General features: G+C 39.0%; 1 protein-coding gene across 12 annotated transcripts in view; it reads right to left on the bottom strand.

Annotated features, from left to right (window-relative positions):
• Nucleotides 1-5,862: 5,862 nt before the first annotated feature.
• Nucleotides 5,863-18,336, bottom strand: part of CASK (calcium/calmodulin dependent serine protein kinase) — a 190,470-nt gene continuing 177,996 nt past the window's right edge. For all 12 annotated transcript variants that reach the window (XM_015627878.2, XM_015627887.2, XM_015627903.2 and 9 more), the window contains 4 exons: nucleotides 17,204-17,406; nucleotides 15,336-15,419; nucleotides 8,551-9,688; nucleotides 5,863-8,433 (listed from right to left, as the gene is read on the bottom strand). In XM_015627878.2, the coding sequence (XP_015483364.1) occupies nucleotides 9,512-9,688; nucleotides 15,336-15,419; nucleotides 17,204-17,406 (464 nt within the window). In that variant the 3' untranslated portion in view covers nucleotides 5,863-8,433; nucleotides 8,551-9,511. The remainder of the gene's footprint in view (nucleotides 8,434-8,550; nucleotides 9,689-15,335; nucleotides 15,420-17,203; nucleotides 17,407-18,336) is intronic.

Below are 18,336 nucleotides of genomic sequence, written 5' to 3'. Positions count from 1 at the left end.
CCTATCACCACACACTCTTGTAAAAAAACCCTCTCCATCTTTCTTTATGTACTGGAAGGCTGTGGTGAGGTCTCTCCTTAAGAAAACAAACAAAAAAGAAAAAAGTGTTTGTCAGGAGTTGGAAAACAAGTGACAAACCAGACAGGAAGCAGATGCAGGTCAGCAGGAGAAGCAGACTGGTGTGACACTGGAGAACACAGTTTAGAAAAACAAAGCCCCAAACCTGTGAACTGGAAATAAACCACAAATTTCTACAAGCAACAGCTATAAAGGGACCAAAGTCCACCCCACAGACTGCGAAGTCCTGGATTTTAAGGTCTGTGGGCAGCTCCCTTGGCTCAGTGAAGTGTTCCTGGTAAGCATCTATGCTCCCATCTTCCAGCCCTGGGAATTTCTCATCTCTCACTCTATGGCCTCTGGAGCCACAGAATCACAGAATATTCTGAGCAGTGCCACCCTTCCCTCATGCCTTATCACTACTCACAGCTGGGACTGAGTTTGTGAGACCCAGGCAGGGAGGATTTCATCACTCTGTGGATCCTAAAAGATCCTTTTTAGTGTGAGACTCGGCATATGAACCTCAGACAGCCCCAGAGCCTGCAGAACAACCCAGCTGCAGCACAGCTGGGACAGCAGGCAGGAATGGGGAAGGAGGTAGTGACAGCCCCAGTAATCTCTCACTCTTTAGCTGTTTTAATGACCAAACCAGATAAACCTGCTAAAAACATTCATAAAAGTACATGCCAAGACTGAAAGTCAAAAGGTTCTTGAATTATTATGAGTCTTTCCATTGCCCTCAGAGGCCCCATATCATGAATTACAGCCAAAGGGATAACATTTACCCCAGCAGCCCACAAGACAGTTTAAACATTTTATTTAATACCTGACATCTTGCTAATTTATAGTCACAAATTGTAACAAGATGATGTTGGCAGAGTGGAGTCCTCAAATGGCCGGCACTGGAATCCCTTGGAGGCTGCTCTGGGCAGGGGCAGCTGCTCAAATCAACAAGGTATTTTCCTGGAAGCAGGATCTCTCTCCTCTTCCTTTCTTACCACTCAGGAAATAGCCTAGAGCCTTTGCTAAAATACTTATTTGGATGAGTGGAGAACCAAAATACTTTACTCAAGGAGAGTTGTCATAATCAGTAACTTGTAGATTTCAGAGACAAATCTTTTTTTATCCATTATAAAGTTTACTTGTCTGCATTTTTTCCCCCTAACAATAAATGAAAAAGAAAAAAAAGTTTTGAAAGTTTTCATAATAAGCAGAGAACAACCTTGTGGGATTTATCTTCTTTCACCCACAGCATAACTTCATAAATCTTTACTGATTTATTATCCAATAATCTTTACTGGGTTGTGGTTTTGACACAGATTTGTTGCTTTTGTTACATCCATCCTAGTAAACAAAAATGGCTGTAAGGCAGAGTAAGGAGATGTTTAGACACTGAAATTGTTGAATTTAGTGAAAAATGACTGAGTTTTAAAAACTTAATTTCTGCATAAGCCTGGGGTGGATTTTTCAGCACTCAGTAGTGTGTGCTGTAACACTGCTGTAACCTGTAATATTCACTGCTCATTAATGAAATAACACAACAATTCACCCATCTCTCACTCCTCAGTTATGTTAGTTAAGAGGTGAGTGCTCCTGTAACTTCATCCCCTTGCTCTGAACTCAAGAGCATCACGTTCCATCACGCTCTGGAGAGAAGAATAATGTCATGTATTCTTTGTTCACAGTCCTTCACTGCTTTGAGCAATTCTGAATGACCTCTTAAGTCACACATGAGAGTAGTTTCTGTTTACTTCTGTCAAAGCAAAGGCAAACTTCTTGCCTTTCCCCGCCTTGTAGACCTTTCTTGCTGAGCTTTACTGTGTGGATTTGTTTTGGATTTCTTATTTTTTACTGTAGTCAGTCAGTTTTGGTATAAGAAGTATAGTGCTGTATACATAATTTTTAATTTTGGGATGAAATTTTAATAGCTTCTGAACAAGTCTATATTTGACTTATGGTAGCATAATGATATAATCTAAATGAGTAATTAAAGTTGCCTGTATATATGAAATAGAAACAAGTATGGAGACGAATTCCATTACCTGGAATTTATCATTCCAGTAACTGGATTTCCTCAACAGTTAGTAGAATAATACTCAAGTGCTCTTTGACCACAACTAAAGATAATTTTTTTTGTTGTTTTTATGGGTTTTTGTTGGCACAAAAATCCACATAAACTGAAGATGGATGAGTGGAGTAATAATTCTGATTTTTTTCAGACTTTTTTAATAGGGTAATTCTGTTGGAAGAGATCTTTGGAGGTCTCAGGTTTAAAGCAGGGTCAGCTCTGACATCAGGCTGGATTGCTCAGGACTTTATCCACGTGAGTGTCTTAAAACCTCCAGGCACAGAGCCTGCACAAATTCTCTGGGAAATTGACTCCATTACATATGAACTCTTGCCCTCTGCTGTGGGTCTCAAAATACTCTTTTATTGTTCAGAATGACCAAATGCATGAATTAAAACCTAAGAAAATCTGAAAAAGGAAAAAAAAAAAAAAAAGGCAAAATCAGTTAGTTGATAACAGGCTCAGTTATCTGCAGTAAAATAATTAAAAAAAATTAATCTAAATAAAAATAATTAACTTTTTCCTTAAAAAAACATTAAAAAGGCTTTATAATTAAACCAAAAGAGGTATTTTAATATTCAATTAGTTCAACTTTCTGCATAATTTATTTCCATATGTATGCTTTTCTTTAATCTAAATTTTTTCTTTTCCTTAAGGCAATTTCCTGCTTCTGTTAAAGGCTAGTGGAGATTAAGCTCCTGATGTGAACAGAAACCTGATAGACCCATCCATTTTTAATTTTGTTAACATACAGGGTTATTTAAATTCATTGCAATAACTCCAAAATTTGTTATATGAAAGGAAAGGTTTTAAATTGCAGCCCTGATTTTCCTAATATATTAGTGGTTAGAGTAAGACCTTTGAAATAAACCATGTGATTGCAAAGAATTCCATGAAGTGTAGCTAACATTGTCAATAAAACTTCTACTATCAGAAGACTACAATTGATACTGAAATACGTCATTGAAACAAGGAATGACACTAATTATTGAGGAAGAAGCTTAGGTTTTCATTAGCTGGCTTGTGGCTTGCTGAAAGAGGGCAATAATACTTGTTATACTTCACTCCTCAAAAAAACCCAAAGAACGTGACCCAAAACCCCACAAAATCAAACCAACTTTTTGTGGGGTTGTCATTCACACTGCTCTTCAATACCAAGTGATCATTGCATGGAGGCACCTCTTAATGTGACCCATGGGGGTCTGGGATCAGCCTTCACATCACTGAGGGAACAGCCACAGGGATCACAAGACCTTTCTGCCCCTCCATGTCCTACTGAAGGGTGAAAGCAAGCTGCCCTTTTCTTCTGGGTGCCTCATCATGTCCTCTGCTGGGAGGAGAGAAACACCATTCCATGTTTTGCTGTGTCTGCAGCCTGCAACATCCATTCACAACCAAGGACTTTCTGGAAACCAGGCTGGATGATTGTTTTATCAGCAGGAGTTTAGTGGTAAGTGGAGGAAATTGTATTTGGATAGTAAATAAAAGTTTCAGAATTGTTTCTGTCCCATTCCTTTTCAATAGATTCCACTTTGGATTTCAGAGTGCCACCTTCTCAGTTCAGTGCTCTTTGTGTCCTCCTTTCTCTTCTGTCTTTCTTTACCTGCTCTGTTTCTTTCCTAGTGTCCATCTGTACCCATGGCAGCTCCAGCCAAAGAGCCTCACCACATCATTTTGCCAAGTTCACATGCTAAATCAGCCCTTGATGAAGTTATGAAGGCTGGTCGTGAGATGTCATTGTAAGATCTTGCTCTGCTTGGGTTTCAGCCCTTTCAGAGCTCTACTTTAAAGGGCAGGAACATCTTTTCCTTGCTGGAAACTGGAATTCCAGACCATTGCAGTGTGTGCCATGGATCACAGAGGGTTTCCTTTGCTTAAGATGGATGTGAACCTTCAGAGACTTTTTAAATGAAGGATACCCAGGAATACTGAGGGATAAACCACATTTTCTGACTGGTAGGAAAATGCACCTTAAAAACAAGTTTGTAAGTGATGCCACCTGATCCCCCATGCAGTTTCACACAGACAGACCCAAGTATGAGGCAATTCTGCTATTTTGCATCTATTTACATTTTAGGAAGAATTCTGAAGGCATCACCTGGATGGCCAACAATGGAGAAACAGCTTCAGGTTCCAGCTCTGAGATCAGCTACACTTTAAAATGAGCAAACTCTGCCCTTCCTCATGGGTGTTTCCATTATGGAGACACCAAAAAAGCCATGGCTGCTGCCAAGGGAAAATTTGCAAGTCTTACTTTGCTAATAATCAACACAAGTTCTTTCAAGCATACAGCTACTAGTTATCTTCCACAACACAAATGCAGGCTCAAACCACATTTTAATAAGAACAGAGAGATGTGGCCAGACTAAATATTCTTGATTGTCCCATGGCAGTTGCTAAGAGATCCAGTAGGATGCATGGAAATGCATGAACACTCCCCCTCCCACTATTTTTACTTAGAAAGGTTTAAGATTACATGAGAAACCATCAACTTTCTGCCCAAAATCTTAAATGAGAAATGTATTTCTGAGGTAAGAATTAATTACTTATTCATGTACAGGTCTGGGAAAGAGGCTTAACTCTGAGGCTAAATTGTAAGGAGTCAAGAAGTGTTTTGTACTTGCTTCAGTCCAGCTTTCACAGGGTTAGAGCAGGAGACTGCTAAAAATCACTTAAGGGGAAGAAAGTAAAAATTATATAGGTGCACTTACTGTATCAGCAAGCAAAAAAACCAACCCAAAACACTGTAAATATTTAGATGTTGGAAGTGGCTTTGTATTTTTATGTGTAGCATTAGAAAAAGTAGTATCCTCTACCCTAAGCCTGTGCACTCATCCCCATGGTGTGCACACAAGGCACAATTATTCAGAATTACTTCTGTTCTGTTGGTCAATGATGTGCTTCCTGTTGTGCAGGTATTTTGATTTATATGCGAGTATTTGACATAATGTGCAGCAGTTTCCTTGGTAAGAGTTATGACTATCTCTGAGCTTATTAAAGGTAGAGAAGAAATTAGTCTGAAGGACAGGTTTATTAAGAAAATGAATATGCTTTACGTAAAAAAAGAATTTTTATAGTGCCTGCTTTAGCTCATCCTCTGTCAATTTAGCTTATAAAAACAGATAACTCTTTACTATAGTCAGGAAATTTATTTCTGTAGTTTTCAAAATTCCTTTTCTACCAAGCATTTTAAAGCCTGAAGTTGAGTTCTAACAACCTTCATTAAAGCTGTAGAATATTATCTGCAGTGGAAGAGAATGAGGCCAGAACTGTTTGCATCTAGGATTTCAACGCAGATTTGCAAAGCACCCCTGGAAGCTCTGGCAGCATTCCCAAGTATTTCTTTAAATAACAGCACTCTGAAATAATTTCCTTATAGAAAAGAATAAAAATGGAACAAATACTGGTTAGTCTGTGCATTAACTTCTCCTAGTGGCTCTAGTACCTGTTTTTGGAGAATACACACCAGCCCAACGTTGCTCAGGTTACAACACCTCATCTTCTATGTTGTCTTTTCAAAATCAACTGAGTAACTGAGGGAGGTAGTGATGTTTTCTTTTAGAAGTGAGTGGCACAGCATTGTTCTTGACCAAACCATATAAAAAGAAAACCACTGCAGAAACACATGGAAGATCTCAGTTTTAGTGATGGGATTAAGAGTGTCCATCTGGACAGGCCAGGGGTCTAAACTAGGCTACCATTTCCATGCAATAATCTTACCACTCTGAGACATTGAGTAACCTAGTGTACTTTTATTAGGTAAATGGAAGCAGAGGTTAATGAACATTTATTGGACCAACTTAACACCTTGAAATCACAGGCATCAGTCAGACTGAGAGGCAGCATACTGATAAGATCAAGTTTTCTTTACAAATCTATGAGCCCCTGTACAAAAATAAAGTATAAAAGGGGCAAACAGAAACATTTGTTTCTTCCCAATCCCAGGGCTGCTTCTGAGGTCACATTCAGCATAAATTTAGAGAAGTCCATGAGGTGTGCTCTAAATTATGCAGTGATATTTACAGTACCAGGAGGACCTTTCTCCACTTGGAGATTGAAAAAAAATAAAAAAATTGTAACATCAGCTTTGCACCTGCATGAGCCTTCCCTATGCAGGTGAAGCTTCCAGCTCAATTCCTGCAGCCTTTTGCCCTCTATGTACCACACAAACAACAGAGACACTTCAGAAGGGTTTGAGCAGGGTGGGAGGACTGGACAGACTGAGAAGTCCTGGGCTTGCTCTGTCTGGAACTGTGTTGAAATCTGCTCATGGAGCTCACTGTGTGCTGTGGATCTGTTGAAATTAAAGCCTAGGAGGGGTTTCCAATTTAATCTTTTGCAACTGAAGGTTCATACACGGAAAACAGACTGTGGTAAAGAGGAGGAAAGACAGGATGCTGACTATGTGCTTTACAGTTTTTGTCTCTTGATAAAAGGTTATACAGTGACAACAAAAGAAACAAAGCTCTCCAGGTCCATCTTTCTACTGTGTAGCATTAACTGAATGGTAATTCCACTTAAGAGAAGGAAAGGTATTACATCAAATCACTACTTATTGTCATCTACATAAGGCAGAAGCACCCTCATGGGCCTTGTGAGATTTCTTTCCTTATGAGCTGGATACACAGAAACTCCAAGAAATTCACATTAACAGAGTCAAAAGTGTGTAGTTAAAACATTTATGATGGACTATACTTGAATTATCAAAATTACTTTACCTGTTTAATGCGATAAACATTTGAGATGAAAAACGTGTCACTGAAGTCAGACACCAATGCTCACCAGAGAAGTTTGTATTTCTAACATCAGAAACACTCCACTGCTAGATTTTCATCTTCCCATCTTTGTGCTTTGCTGGGAAAAGAGGTAGTTCTGAGAGTGAATGAACCTGTCACTTCCACGAGCTCGGCCAGTGTGGACTCACCACTGCAACAGCTGCCTACAGGACACCAGCTACGGTTCACCCAGGACTAAACGACACAACCACTTGAAAAATTACCTCTTACTCACTAAATTATTCACAGTTTGCACCATCCCCTTCTTCTGGGGCTAAACCCAGAACAGATGAGCACCTACAACTGCTCTGACAGCTCCCTCTTGTTTCCCTCTTGTGCATGTGAGGCCCACGTTGACTCCATCCATTACTTGCCACAAAACTACAAACCCAAGGGACTCGGGCACAGCTCTTGTTTTGGGATGCAGCCACAGAACTGTGATTCCAGCTGTGGCATTAAGGGCATTCAGCAGCTGGGGTAAAGTGATGGATGAACTTCCCTTCTGTGGGCAGCAAGCCGGGCTGTGAATGCTGCAGGGAGTAAACACCTTTGCCTGCCCTGGCTGGATGGGAGAAGGCACAGCCAGACTGAGATTTCAGCTGTGGGTTTTACAAGAATTGTAAACAGATTTGACCACACAACTTGTAGAAGGAGTTGGCAGGAGAAAATTATCAACAGAATTACCCCTGTGAGAAAGGTACAACCTTGAGAAGCTTTTTCTGATTGCACGTGCAATGGTCCCAAACAACTGGAACAGCCCACAGAACAATTCCAGCTGGAAGTTCCACTTTGAGGAAAAATCCTGTATCACTCCATCTTTTCAATATCAACACTAAAATTCATACTATGCAACAGCACAGCCAACCAAACTTTGAGGAGAAGACATTTTAAGGAACAGTGTATTTCTGACACCTAAAAAGAGGCAGCAATGCCAGCTGCCTTTAACCATTTTCAGAGAAAATACAAATCACGTGGGCCAGCGAGAGCATGAAGAAGGGAAATGAAGTGCCAGGTCAATCCATGGTTACACTTTTTTAATTGGCTCTGCCCTAATTCCAACTTTGTGGAAGGAAGCCTGTGCTGACCCTGTGCAGAGCCCCTGGGACAGACTGCAGGCTCTGCCCCTAAAAAGGCTTCCCTTACAGACTTTAATTCACTTCCTCACTGCACGAGTCACTGATTTGCTCTCGAAACTCCCTGTGATGAAATGAAGGACCCAAAAGCATTTAATTGTTGAACACATAAAAGGAAGTATATTTAAAATAAAAAAAATTGGTCAGACTGTAGAGTCAATTACCATTTTTAAATGAATTTACAGGGCTGTTGTAGATGAGTCTTTTGGAATAGTCAGTTTATCGCAATGTCTAAACTGGTTTCTTCATTGCACGGTATTTTCTTTTAAAATGTGTGCATCTTTAAACAATTACATACATATTAAAAATCAGCATTTCTTTGCTTCAACTTAATTAAAACGTTAATACTCTCAGACAACACAGATCTGAAATGGTGAAACCAGTAATTGCCCCCTCCCACCTTACAACAAATTAAATTGAGACAAAATTACAAACACATTTCACTACATGATTATTATTAATAAAAATCAGTTTTTCTTTTTTTTTTTTTTTTTTTTATAAAGTTGCCCCCTCCCACCTTACAACAAATTAAATTGAGACAAAATTACAAACACATTTCACTACATGATTATTATTAATAAAAATCAGTTTTTCTTTTTTTTTTTTTTTTTTTTTTTATAAAGTTGCCCAAAATGCAAGGGATGTGCATAGGTTTACAACTTAGTCAGAATAATATTTTGCTTTATTCCCTTGGGTACGTGTTCCCATGAACGGAATGTACTTTGCTGTAGATTACAGGTTTTATCAACACAGATACACCAACGGCATGAACGCTTGCGACTGTCCACATGCATTAAGAGTCAAGACCCAATTTCAAATTTCTAAAACTTTTACAGAGTTCTTCAAAGAGACAGTATCACATTACCTGGATGTTACACAAAAGTACTTAAAAATACTATCCTAGGAGAGAAAAAAAACAAACCCCAAAAGCGCGGAAAAGAAAGGCCTTTAAAATTTATGAATTTGTTTTGTAACCACTAGACTAATTACTTCAAATAAATAAAGGAAAGCAAAGTATTCCAATCCATAAAATCAGACTCTAAAAAGAATGTAGTGTTCCACCCCCAAGTTAAGGTAACAGAATCATATTATTATTACTATTAAAATAGATTATAGAAAGCAGCATCTATTTTGTGCAGTTTTTAGGGGCCCTCGAAATAAAAAGCTATGATTTCCAAAAATATAACATTCCAAAGGACTGAGTAGTACATATATTTAAAGATACATTTTATTAAAGTTTAGGAGAAATGATTAAAAAAGAGATACTGTCTCTTTAAATTAGTGTTTAATCTTTTTCCCCCTCCTCCTATCTATTTGGACATGACAATAATTATATTTTAGGTCACACTACATCTAGGTAGTCTCTAGGGGCCAAGACCTGTTGACACAAGGTCAATAACGAAGAGGTTTTCCATGTATGAGGTGGTTCCCAGTAATGACAGGATTTTGTTTTTCTCCTCAATTCTCTCATTCGCGGCCTAGTAGACCCAGGAGACCGGGACCCACTGGGAGGCTGTACACACGAGCTCGATGGCTTCCTCCAGGTGCCTGATGGTTTCATCAATCTCATTGTTGATAATTGTTAGGTCAAAGTAGTGTGCATATGTTCTCTGTAAGATTTCAGACTCCTTCTGCAGGCGCTGAAGGGATTCATCCTGTTTGGCGGCCCGGAGAGAAAACGGGAGAAAAGAAAAGTTGGATTGTTTCGTGCTCTTCCACAACAGCTTCTCAACTGAGAAGGAAATGGGCAAAAAAGGCCTCAGGGAGTCGAGGTGCTTTAGCTCTCCCACCTACAGCTATGGGAATCACACAGGAGAAAGGGCACAGTTTCCCTCTGGAAGCTGACACTCAAACAGCAATTGGTTATTGACATTCTTGGAGACAAGACACAGCTCTAGAGTTAAAAAAGCAAGGTAGAGGATGGAAGCTTGGAAAAGCAGCAATGGAGACCACATGTGAATAAATCAGACAAGGTGCACAAGTAAGAGCTATTGGGCCTGTGTCCCAGTGAGAACATGAGAAACAGGAGGAAGGGGAGAGGCTGTCTGTCAGGTATCAGCTGTTCCCAGTTTTGGTAATGTTTTCTGTTCTACACCAATCTCCTGGGTCTGCTTCCTTTAACGACAATTTACTGATAAGGAAGTTCTCACTCCACGTCACTCTGTGGTTTCCATCTCAGAGCAGGGCATTTCCAACCCCTCTCCTCCAGGAGATGCTGGAGATGAAGCAGGCAGCCTGGAAATCAGACCTTCGTAAGCGAGGTCTGCCTGCCTGAGGGAGCTGGATGCAAAAGGCTTCTTCCCTGGGCTCTGCAGCAATTCTAAGTTTGAATTCTCTTCCTGCAAATTTCCTTCTGAATTAAAAAAACCAACAAACCCATCATTTGGTGTTTTTAGGAACCTTGAAATAGCCACAGGAAAGCAATCAAGTCCTTCCTGTCCCACAGGTTTGGGGTGGATATGGTGCAAAATGACTCCTGCTGCTCTGCAGTATCCATAGGCTCACTCTACTCCATCAATCAGCTGAGATACACTTTTCTAAACAGTTTTAGCCTGCAGAAGTACAGACACAGTGCCCACAGCTTTTTCACTAGAAATTATTCTGGAAACAGATTTTTATCTGGCTGGTAAGATGACCTCCACCTTTATTTTTTTTCTGTTTCAGCTTCCCAAGTATTTGTAATTACAGTGACAAGCAGCTGTGGAACAGCAGCTTTCAGGTCCCCTCAAGGAAACAACCTGCTCTGAGACATTTCTCCTTCCCTGCAGCAACGAAACCAGCCACTTCTGGAGAAGTTCTCTGCCAAAGTTACAGTTCTGCTTCTCTCCTGAAGCTGCAGCCTCAAATGGGGAGGGGGCTGTGTGGTGTGGTTGTCCTCACTTGAAAATTATTACAAATTTCATTCCAAGTCAGGCAAATTCTCCTCACATGCATTTCTGTACAAGGGATGCTCCCTGCATGGGCATCTTGCACCACCAGCAACTCCTGGAACTTCTGTAGAAAATTCCAGTGTGCAAATTCAATTTATGCTATTAACAAACAGAACCATGTGGATCAATACTAGTATGAAATATTTTTATGGAATATTTCATATGGCCCAGTGTCTTTAAGTCAAAACCCTAGTTAGGTAAACTTCCAGCTTCTCACAGATTCCAAAAGAGACTCCATTTGTATCAGCTGAGCATTGAGCCCTTCCTGCTTAAATCAACATAACAAAGGAAGGTAAATAACTTGTCATGCAGAGTATTTTCAGTGCTTTAAATGTATCCAGCTAAGATTAATTTTGTATTTATAGTCTGTCTTGTTCAAATCATATTGCATATTTCAAATCCTTGAAAAGAGTTTTGATCTCATGACAAAGGGCTAACAGTACCTGAAAAGCCCCTGGAAGCCATAGAACTGTTAAGTCCTTATGGAGATTTTGAATTATTATTCAGATTTCCCACCTATGTTACTTTTACCTACAGGTATGGACTTTTCTCACTAGAGCTTCTATCTTACTGTGACTGATAATGAAAATCTGAAAATCTAACAGCTATCTCATCTCAAAAAAATCCAACTGGCAAAGTTTATGTTGCACACACAGATTCCACAAAACTGAGTGTTTCAAAAATTCATTAAATTTCACTGGTTTTCTGACTTAGCTTCTCCTAGATCCAACTTTATTAGGATCAATGTGGTCTGTATTTTGGAATATTTAGATTTCCCATCCTTCTGGAAATGGAAATCATTACTTCTTTAATATGATTTTATGGGCAGTAACAACTTTGGGATAGGCCACTGCAACAAGTTTCAAATATGCTCAAACTTTTCTAAGCTCATCAAAAGGAAAAGAGATTAAAGTTCTTTATTTTTGTTTCATTTGGGGACCAAATTTCACCTGTGTTTGTGATAGAGTATCTATTTGTACACGTACACTGGCTGTTTTCTCTGAGTCTGCAAGACTTAAATACAAAAACTCATCTTGGAAACTAGCTAAAATCAAAGTTTTGCTGTATTAAGCTCCTCTCAATTTCACTAAAATGCCTTAAATAAATTTTGCATACTGAACATCCCAGATTATGTTCCAAAAAGGAAATTCTTCAGCAGTTGTGCTCTCAATACTGTCAAGAAATAAGATATTTATCAAAATGTTCAGCAAGCTGCAGACAGACAAATGAATGGCCACAACTTGAGAAGTTAACATTTGTGAGCACATCTGCCTTTTCTTCTTCCCTCAGCTCTTGTGAAATAGGAATTTTATGTGGGTCTAGTTGCAGTGTCTCCATTATTGCATCAGACTTTTTCTTCCTAATTCAGTCTCTCCTTTTCCACTGCAGCTGAAAGGACTGAAACATGGCTTTATCCATGAAATACCCCCATGGACATAAAAGCCACCAGGAGCATCTTCACTCTCTGAGGGCTGGGCTTTTTTTGGCCTGAAAGAACATAGGACAAACAGCTGCCACTAGTGGCAATCAAAGCCCAGCCCAACAAATTACTAATATTCCCTTCTAAGGCTGTGGACAATGTGTAAACACCATCAGGCCTTTGCCAGTTTTGCTTCAACAGAAAGAAATTTGCAATTTAAATAGCTGGTGAGCTCCACACTTCCTAAGAAAAATTCCTTTTATTCTTTGGCTGTAGGAAGGGAGGAAGCACAGCTAAAAGTCTGAAGAATTTGGCTCAATAAGGTTTACATCAAACAAATGGAGCCTGTGATCTCCTCTTTGCTGCTGTCTGGGCAATGAAGGTAGGAACAGCTGGAGGAAAGAGGAACTACCCCAGGGTTTTCTGATACACTCTCTCCTCTCTGTTTTAGCACAATGACCATCTGATTTAAGCTTCCTCTGTGATCAGACAGGTGGGTGCAGTCTGGGAGATTCCCTGTATGATTTACACTGCTCTTGTGCTTTGCAGGACTGCTCACAGTGCATGACAGGATTTTGTCTCCTGCCTGTGTGGGCCTCAATTATTGTGACATTTTGTGGGGGCTTTGACAGGCTAAAGTGTCTCAAGAGAGACACTTAGGATCAGGCCTCTGCACTGATTTTACCACAGAGTTCAGATATACATCTGTAAGAGCAGAAATTTTACTCCATAGCATCTTTTTTAACCAGCAGATAATTTCAGTGCAGATATCAAAAGTCATTATTACATTAAATTTTGACTCTAATGGCAAAAGTAATGTTGAATGGGAACAAGCATATCTACATTCTAGAACTACTGCAATAACCAGGACTACCTTGTGAGCCCCTAGCTGGTACTTACAGGCAGTTTTCTGCACCATTTTGGCAGCTATGTACAATTAGTACGAATGCAGGAAAATGAAAAGAAAAGCAAAGATGAAATTTAAAGAAAAACATGGGGAGGGAAAAAATGACAGTCATTTACAGAAGTGCTCTCAAAAAGTGCAAGTAAAATAAAGTGAGGCAGGGCAAGAGGGCCAACAGAAAGGGACACTCATTATGCAAATGAACCTTTCAAAAAGGAAGCATGAATGGGAAATAGGAAACACGCACTCCTCACCCTTGTTTGCTGCCCTGCAGGCTGCTACCACAGACACACTGCTTATCTGCCCAGAAAACCTTGGAAAACAGGATCCTGTGTTTGGGTAAGGTCTGTTGCTATTCCCATCGCCTGCCCCTCCCTTTCCTTAACTTTAATTGATTAATAAATTAACATGTTTTGTAAGTGTGGCCTTGGCTCAGCAATCCATGTGCCTGAGTGAAACCCTGCAGGCACAGAGACTTTTGTCACAGGAGTTTAAAATAAAAACAGGTTTTACAACATGAATGCAAATATTTAGAAGACAATACTTCTATTAATTCTTTGGAATAAAGTACTTCCCCACCACTACTATAAAAGGCACATTTCTGTTCTTCATGAGGAAAAGCATTTTCTCCCTCATAGGAACTGTTTCAAGTACCTCTGTATTATACCCTACAGCTGGAAGATTAAAATTTAAGTACCACTGGCAAGTGAGTGAGGCCAAGGAAAGGCTATCTGGGAGCTGAGACAGGTATGAAGGCAACAAGCCTGAGCAATGATATAATTTTACAGGGTACCTGATGCAATGCCATTTGTTTACACAAAGGAAAATTTAGAGTAGATGACAAAACTCCAATATTTTATCAAGACTGTACAGATTCACAGCATCACACCAGCAGTTACATCAAGTATCACTTCACTAACATGGCAAATTGTGCTGTGCTCTGAGAGAGCTTTGTTTTTACTCTTGGGTTGTACCATTAGGGTGTGGGTCCCTAAGACACAGTGAAATGACATAACTTAATGCTGTGAAAGTGAACAGAGCCTTCTTCCTATCCTTCTTTCACTGCTTGTTCTAGCACTGGTGCTTAAAAATTGACAAAATTCCAATTTAGAGCTAAAGTAGCTCACTAAAGTGTCATAGTGAACTAGCAGAATGTCTCAGTTGTCAGTAAAATTTCAGCTTGAGGCCAAAATTCTTCACTTTCCACTTTTGATTTGAATAATCATTCAGGATATTTGCATTTAAATATGTTTGTCTTGCTCCTTTTCCTGCAAGTCTCTGCAGTGATGTCATAGCTTCATGCTTATGATATTGTAATTACATTTCTGTAGAAACCTGCTGTAGTGACATGGCTTCTGACTCTGTCTTTTGATGATCAAGGAGACATCTAGGATATTTGGAACAGATTCACGATCAAATCCAACAATTAAATACTTTAATATCATGGTTTAAGGAAGACTGAGCAAATTAAGTGCTTGTGAAAATGTTGTTTGCCTTTGTGTCAGCTAAATCCAGAATTGCTTGGTGTTCTTGTAATCAGCAGCAATCTGCAGAGCACATATCCTATAAAAACTAAGCAGGAAATGTGTGATGTGGACCTCCATGAATACTCAGCATTGTTCCACAAGCAATTACCCCTTGGGTCAAAACTTCCAATTCTTAGAGGGAAGCTGTCAATGTGAGTATTTCTATTTCTGATGCATATTTGCTGTGCAGGGAAAATGCTAAAGGTGGGACCAGTGTTGGCATTGAAACTCACAATTGAGTAATTTGTGCCAATGATTTGGAAATGGATCTTTGAGCTGGAGCAGGGAATGAAATAAAAGAATATGTACTTTTAGAACACAGCACATGGATCCTTCCTCTTGAAGCCCACATTTTGAATCATTGGTTCATAAACAATAAATCAACTTAATAAAGCTGTTGTTCAATTATTTTTCTGCCTCTTCATTTACAGACAAGGAAACAATTAAAGAGTCTGGTCTGCACATTTAAATCTCATCCTTAATTCTGTCTCTGCCAAGACATCACATTGCAACATGCCATACCTCATTAATGCCTGGGGTAATCGTAGGTGCAGCAATAAAAACAACAAAAGGAGCGAACTCTGCAGTTCTCAGGACCTTCAATGCCTAGAGGAAAAAAAATCAGATACTTCAGAGGAAACCTCCAACAATCAATGTGAAGTAAGTTTAGTCACACAAGCAAAAGACACAAATCCATGATCTACAATGCTGGACTTGTTTTTAACAATTTTAACAATAAAATGTTAATTTAAGGAGTTAAGACCTTAGTAATACAGACACATAACTTTTTTCATTATTTTACATTTATGGTGGTCAAAACATATATTTATCCTTAATTAAAATGAGTTTATGAGACAGTAAAGGCTTTAGTATTTTCAGAGTACCTCTCCCCACACAGTCTTAAAGAGTGTGGAATTCTGTTTACATTTAAACTGGCTGATGAAATGCCATGTAAAAAAAATTCTGTCATGCCATAAATAGGGAAAAGAGCCAACTGTGTTTTAGAATATTGATTAAATATAAATTTTATTATTATAAAATTATTATTATAAAAAAATGAAAATCTGATGTGAGAAGTTTGAAGTGTTTATCACTAAATACAGCTCCAATCTCCTGAACAAAATCTGTGCAAAAAAAAAGAGTTCTCATTAAAGAGTTGCCTTAATGAGCTGAGTGACAAAGACCTGCCATATGTGAAACTCTGTCCAAATCCAGGCCTGATGAAGTGCAGGACAGTGGGTTAAACATTTCAGCTGAACTTGAAGGGATGGACAAGATAAAGCCAGACTAGTAAACATCACTCTGGTTTTGATCTTTTGATTTCCTGTCTTCTCCAAAGCTTTTTCTTTCTAAATAAACCAACAAAACCAAACCCCCACAATCCACCCTTTCCCTGAACTAAAAGGTTTTCATCTCTGCTGCTTGAAAGCCACCAACAGGAATCACCTCTGCCAACCTGCTCCAAACAAGAGACAAACCCCATAAGTGAAATGCAAGAAAACCCATAAAACTAAGAGTGCCTGAGGGAAAACAGGCAAGTGGTGTAAGACAAAGAGGTTGGCCTCAATGAGCTGAGATGGATCAATGAGGAAGCTGGTTAGGAAAGTGGCTTGCTGGACATGAGCTGGAGGAAATGTGGCAAAGGCAGCTGTTACCAAACGTAAATACATTCTAACAAAGATTAAAATCACTTCTGAGAACTGTACAGCTCTTGAATAATGCATATTGAAAAAGTTTATCAGGAGAGTTTGCTGTTAACAGCCGCTCCATTTGAACTAACTATAAATTCTGCTCCCCCTGAACGCTGTTAAATGTGGGGGTTTATTTTTCAGAACACCACACCATCATACTCTGTCGCAAAAAATTTAGTCAGGTATCTCATTTCTGTTGTGAAATTCTTAGAAAAATTTGAACTTCCTGAATCCATTCACAAAGAAGAAACAAATCAGCAAATTCAAGCAGATAACACCAAGTCACAATTTTGTCTTTCCTCCCATTTCCTTCCATCTGCTAGAATAATATAAACATCACAATTGTCTATATTCATGTTGTTTCACTTAACAAAACATATAAACACATCCCTGTGAATTGAAAGTAATGACTACACAGATGTTTCAAAGGAAATGTATCAGAATTTTCCACAGATTTTCTACAATGAATAAATAAACTACTAGTGTTTCTTGAGAGCTTGATTTTTCTTTCTCCTCTGTGTTCTTGTAACTGTATGATTACCAGAATTCTACAAATTGATATCCTGCTGGTTCAAGGACTTTTGTTTCAAATCACTTTATGCAGCACTTACCTAGTCTGCAATCAATAAAAACACCTAAATGAAATAACATTGAAGGATTTGTGATGAGTCCCATTTTTATACACTTCTAATTAGTTACCTGAGGTTCTACATCAAGTATTGCAATTAGTCCCTGCTCATGGATCTTTCGTATTGTTTCCAGTTTTGTCCCATACATTGCATCCTCATGGCTGCCATATTCCAGATATTCATTGTTTGATATATCCTGCATCATTTGGTCATGTGATACAAAGTAGTAATTTTTGCCATTTTCTTCATCTTTCTTTGGAGGTCTGGTTGTGTCTGAAAATACAGAATAGTTTAGTACAGAAGCAATATTAAGGTTATATGTGGCTTCCTTTTTCTGTTTGTTTATCAATACTTATTCACTGAATGATGTTCTGTGTCAAATCACATATAGAGCAAGGAAGTATGAGGCAGTCAGAATGACAGGCACAGGGAAAAGCAGGAGTAGAGTCCCTAGGGTCTACTGAACTTAAGATACTGATATTTCTCCTAAATCCTCTTCTGTCCTAAAAACATTTCTGCATTTTCCTTTTAAAAAAAAAATAAATTATGAGGCTTTTATGAGTGTGAAAAGGATAAGTTGAGAAGGCAGTTTAAAAACCTCATTACCTGTGGTCAAGAGAGGTGGAAGCTACTTAGGAATAACATCCTTTTGGAATATGGCTTCTACAAACTTATATGGTAAGAGAAGTATGGCCTACTAATCTTTAGAATTAACTGCAATTGCGTGTGACCTGATCTTTTTGATCAGGTTTTCAGAATGCAGGTAAATTTTTATAAAACATTCTCCCAGACTCCTCACCCAATTTAAGGCCCATCTCAAAAGCCACCTACTACACCATGGTTTTGTAAAGAAATGCAGAAAGTGCCTCTTTTTAGTCCTACAAAACCAGCGAAACAATTTCAATGCTTCCACAGAGCAGGACCCTAATTCAGGCAACCTCAGGCATGCTCATCATGGCAAAGGTGAGTCCATTTTAAAAGCACCTGCAGATAAAATAGGTGTTTTCTGTGAAGAAAATTAAATGAGTGTCACTGCTGAGCCATGTATGGCATTTCTGAGATAAGAGTGGACAGGTAGGGGCTGGATGTGCTTGTTTTGGTGTGCTTAGCTTGAGGAAAAAGGATGCATCTCCAAGAAATCATGTAATGGGATCTGCAGTTCCTGCAGGGTATTGACAGAGATTGTTATCATGAAGGGAAAAC

This window comes from Parus major, chromosome 1 (genome assembly GCF_001522545.3).
Source record: "Parus major isolate Abel chromosome 1, Parus_major1.1, whole genome shotgun sequence".
Lineage (NCBI taxonomy): Eukaryota > Metazoa > Chordata > Aves > Passeriformes > Paridae > Parus > Parus major.
The sequence above is the reverse complement of the archived record's forward strand: the minus strand, read 5'-3'. Positions and strand labels throughout refer to the sequence as shown.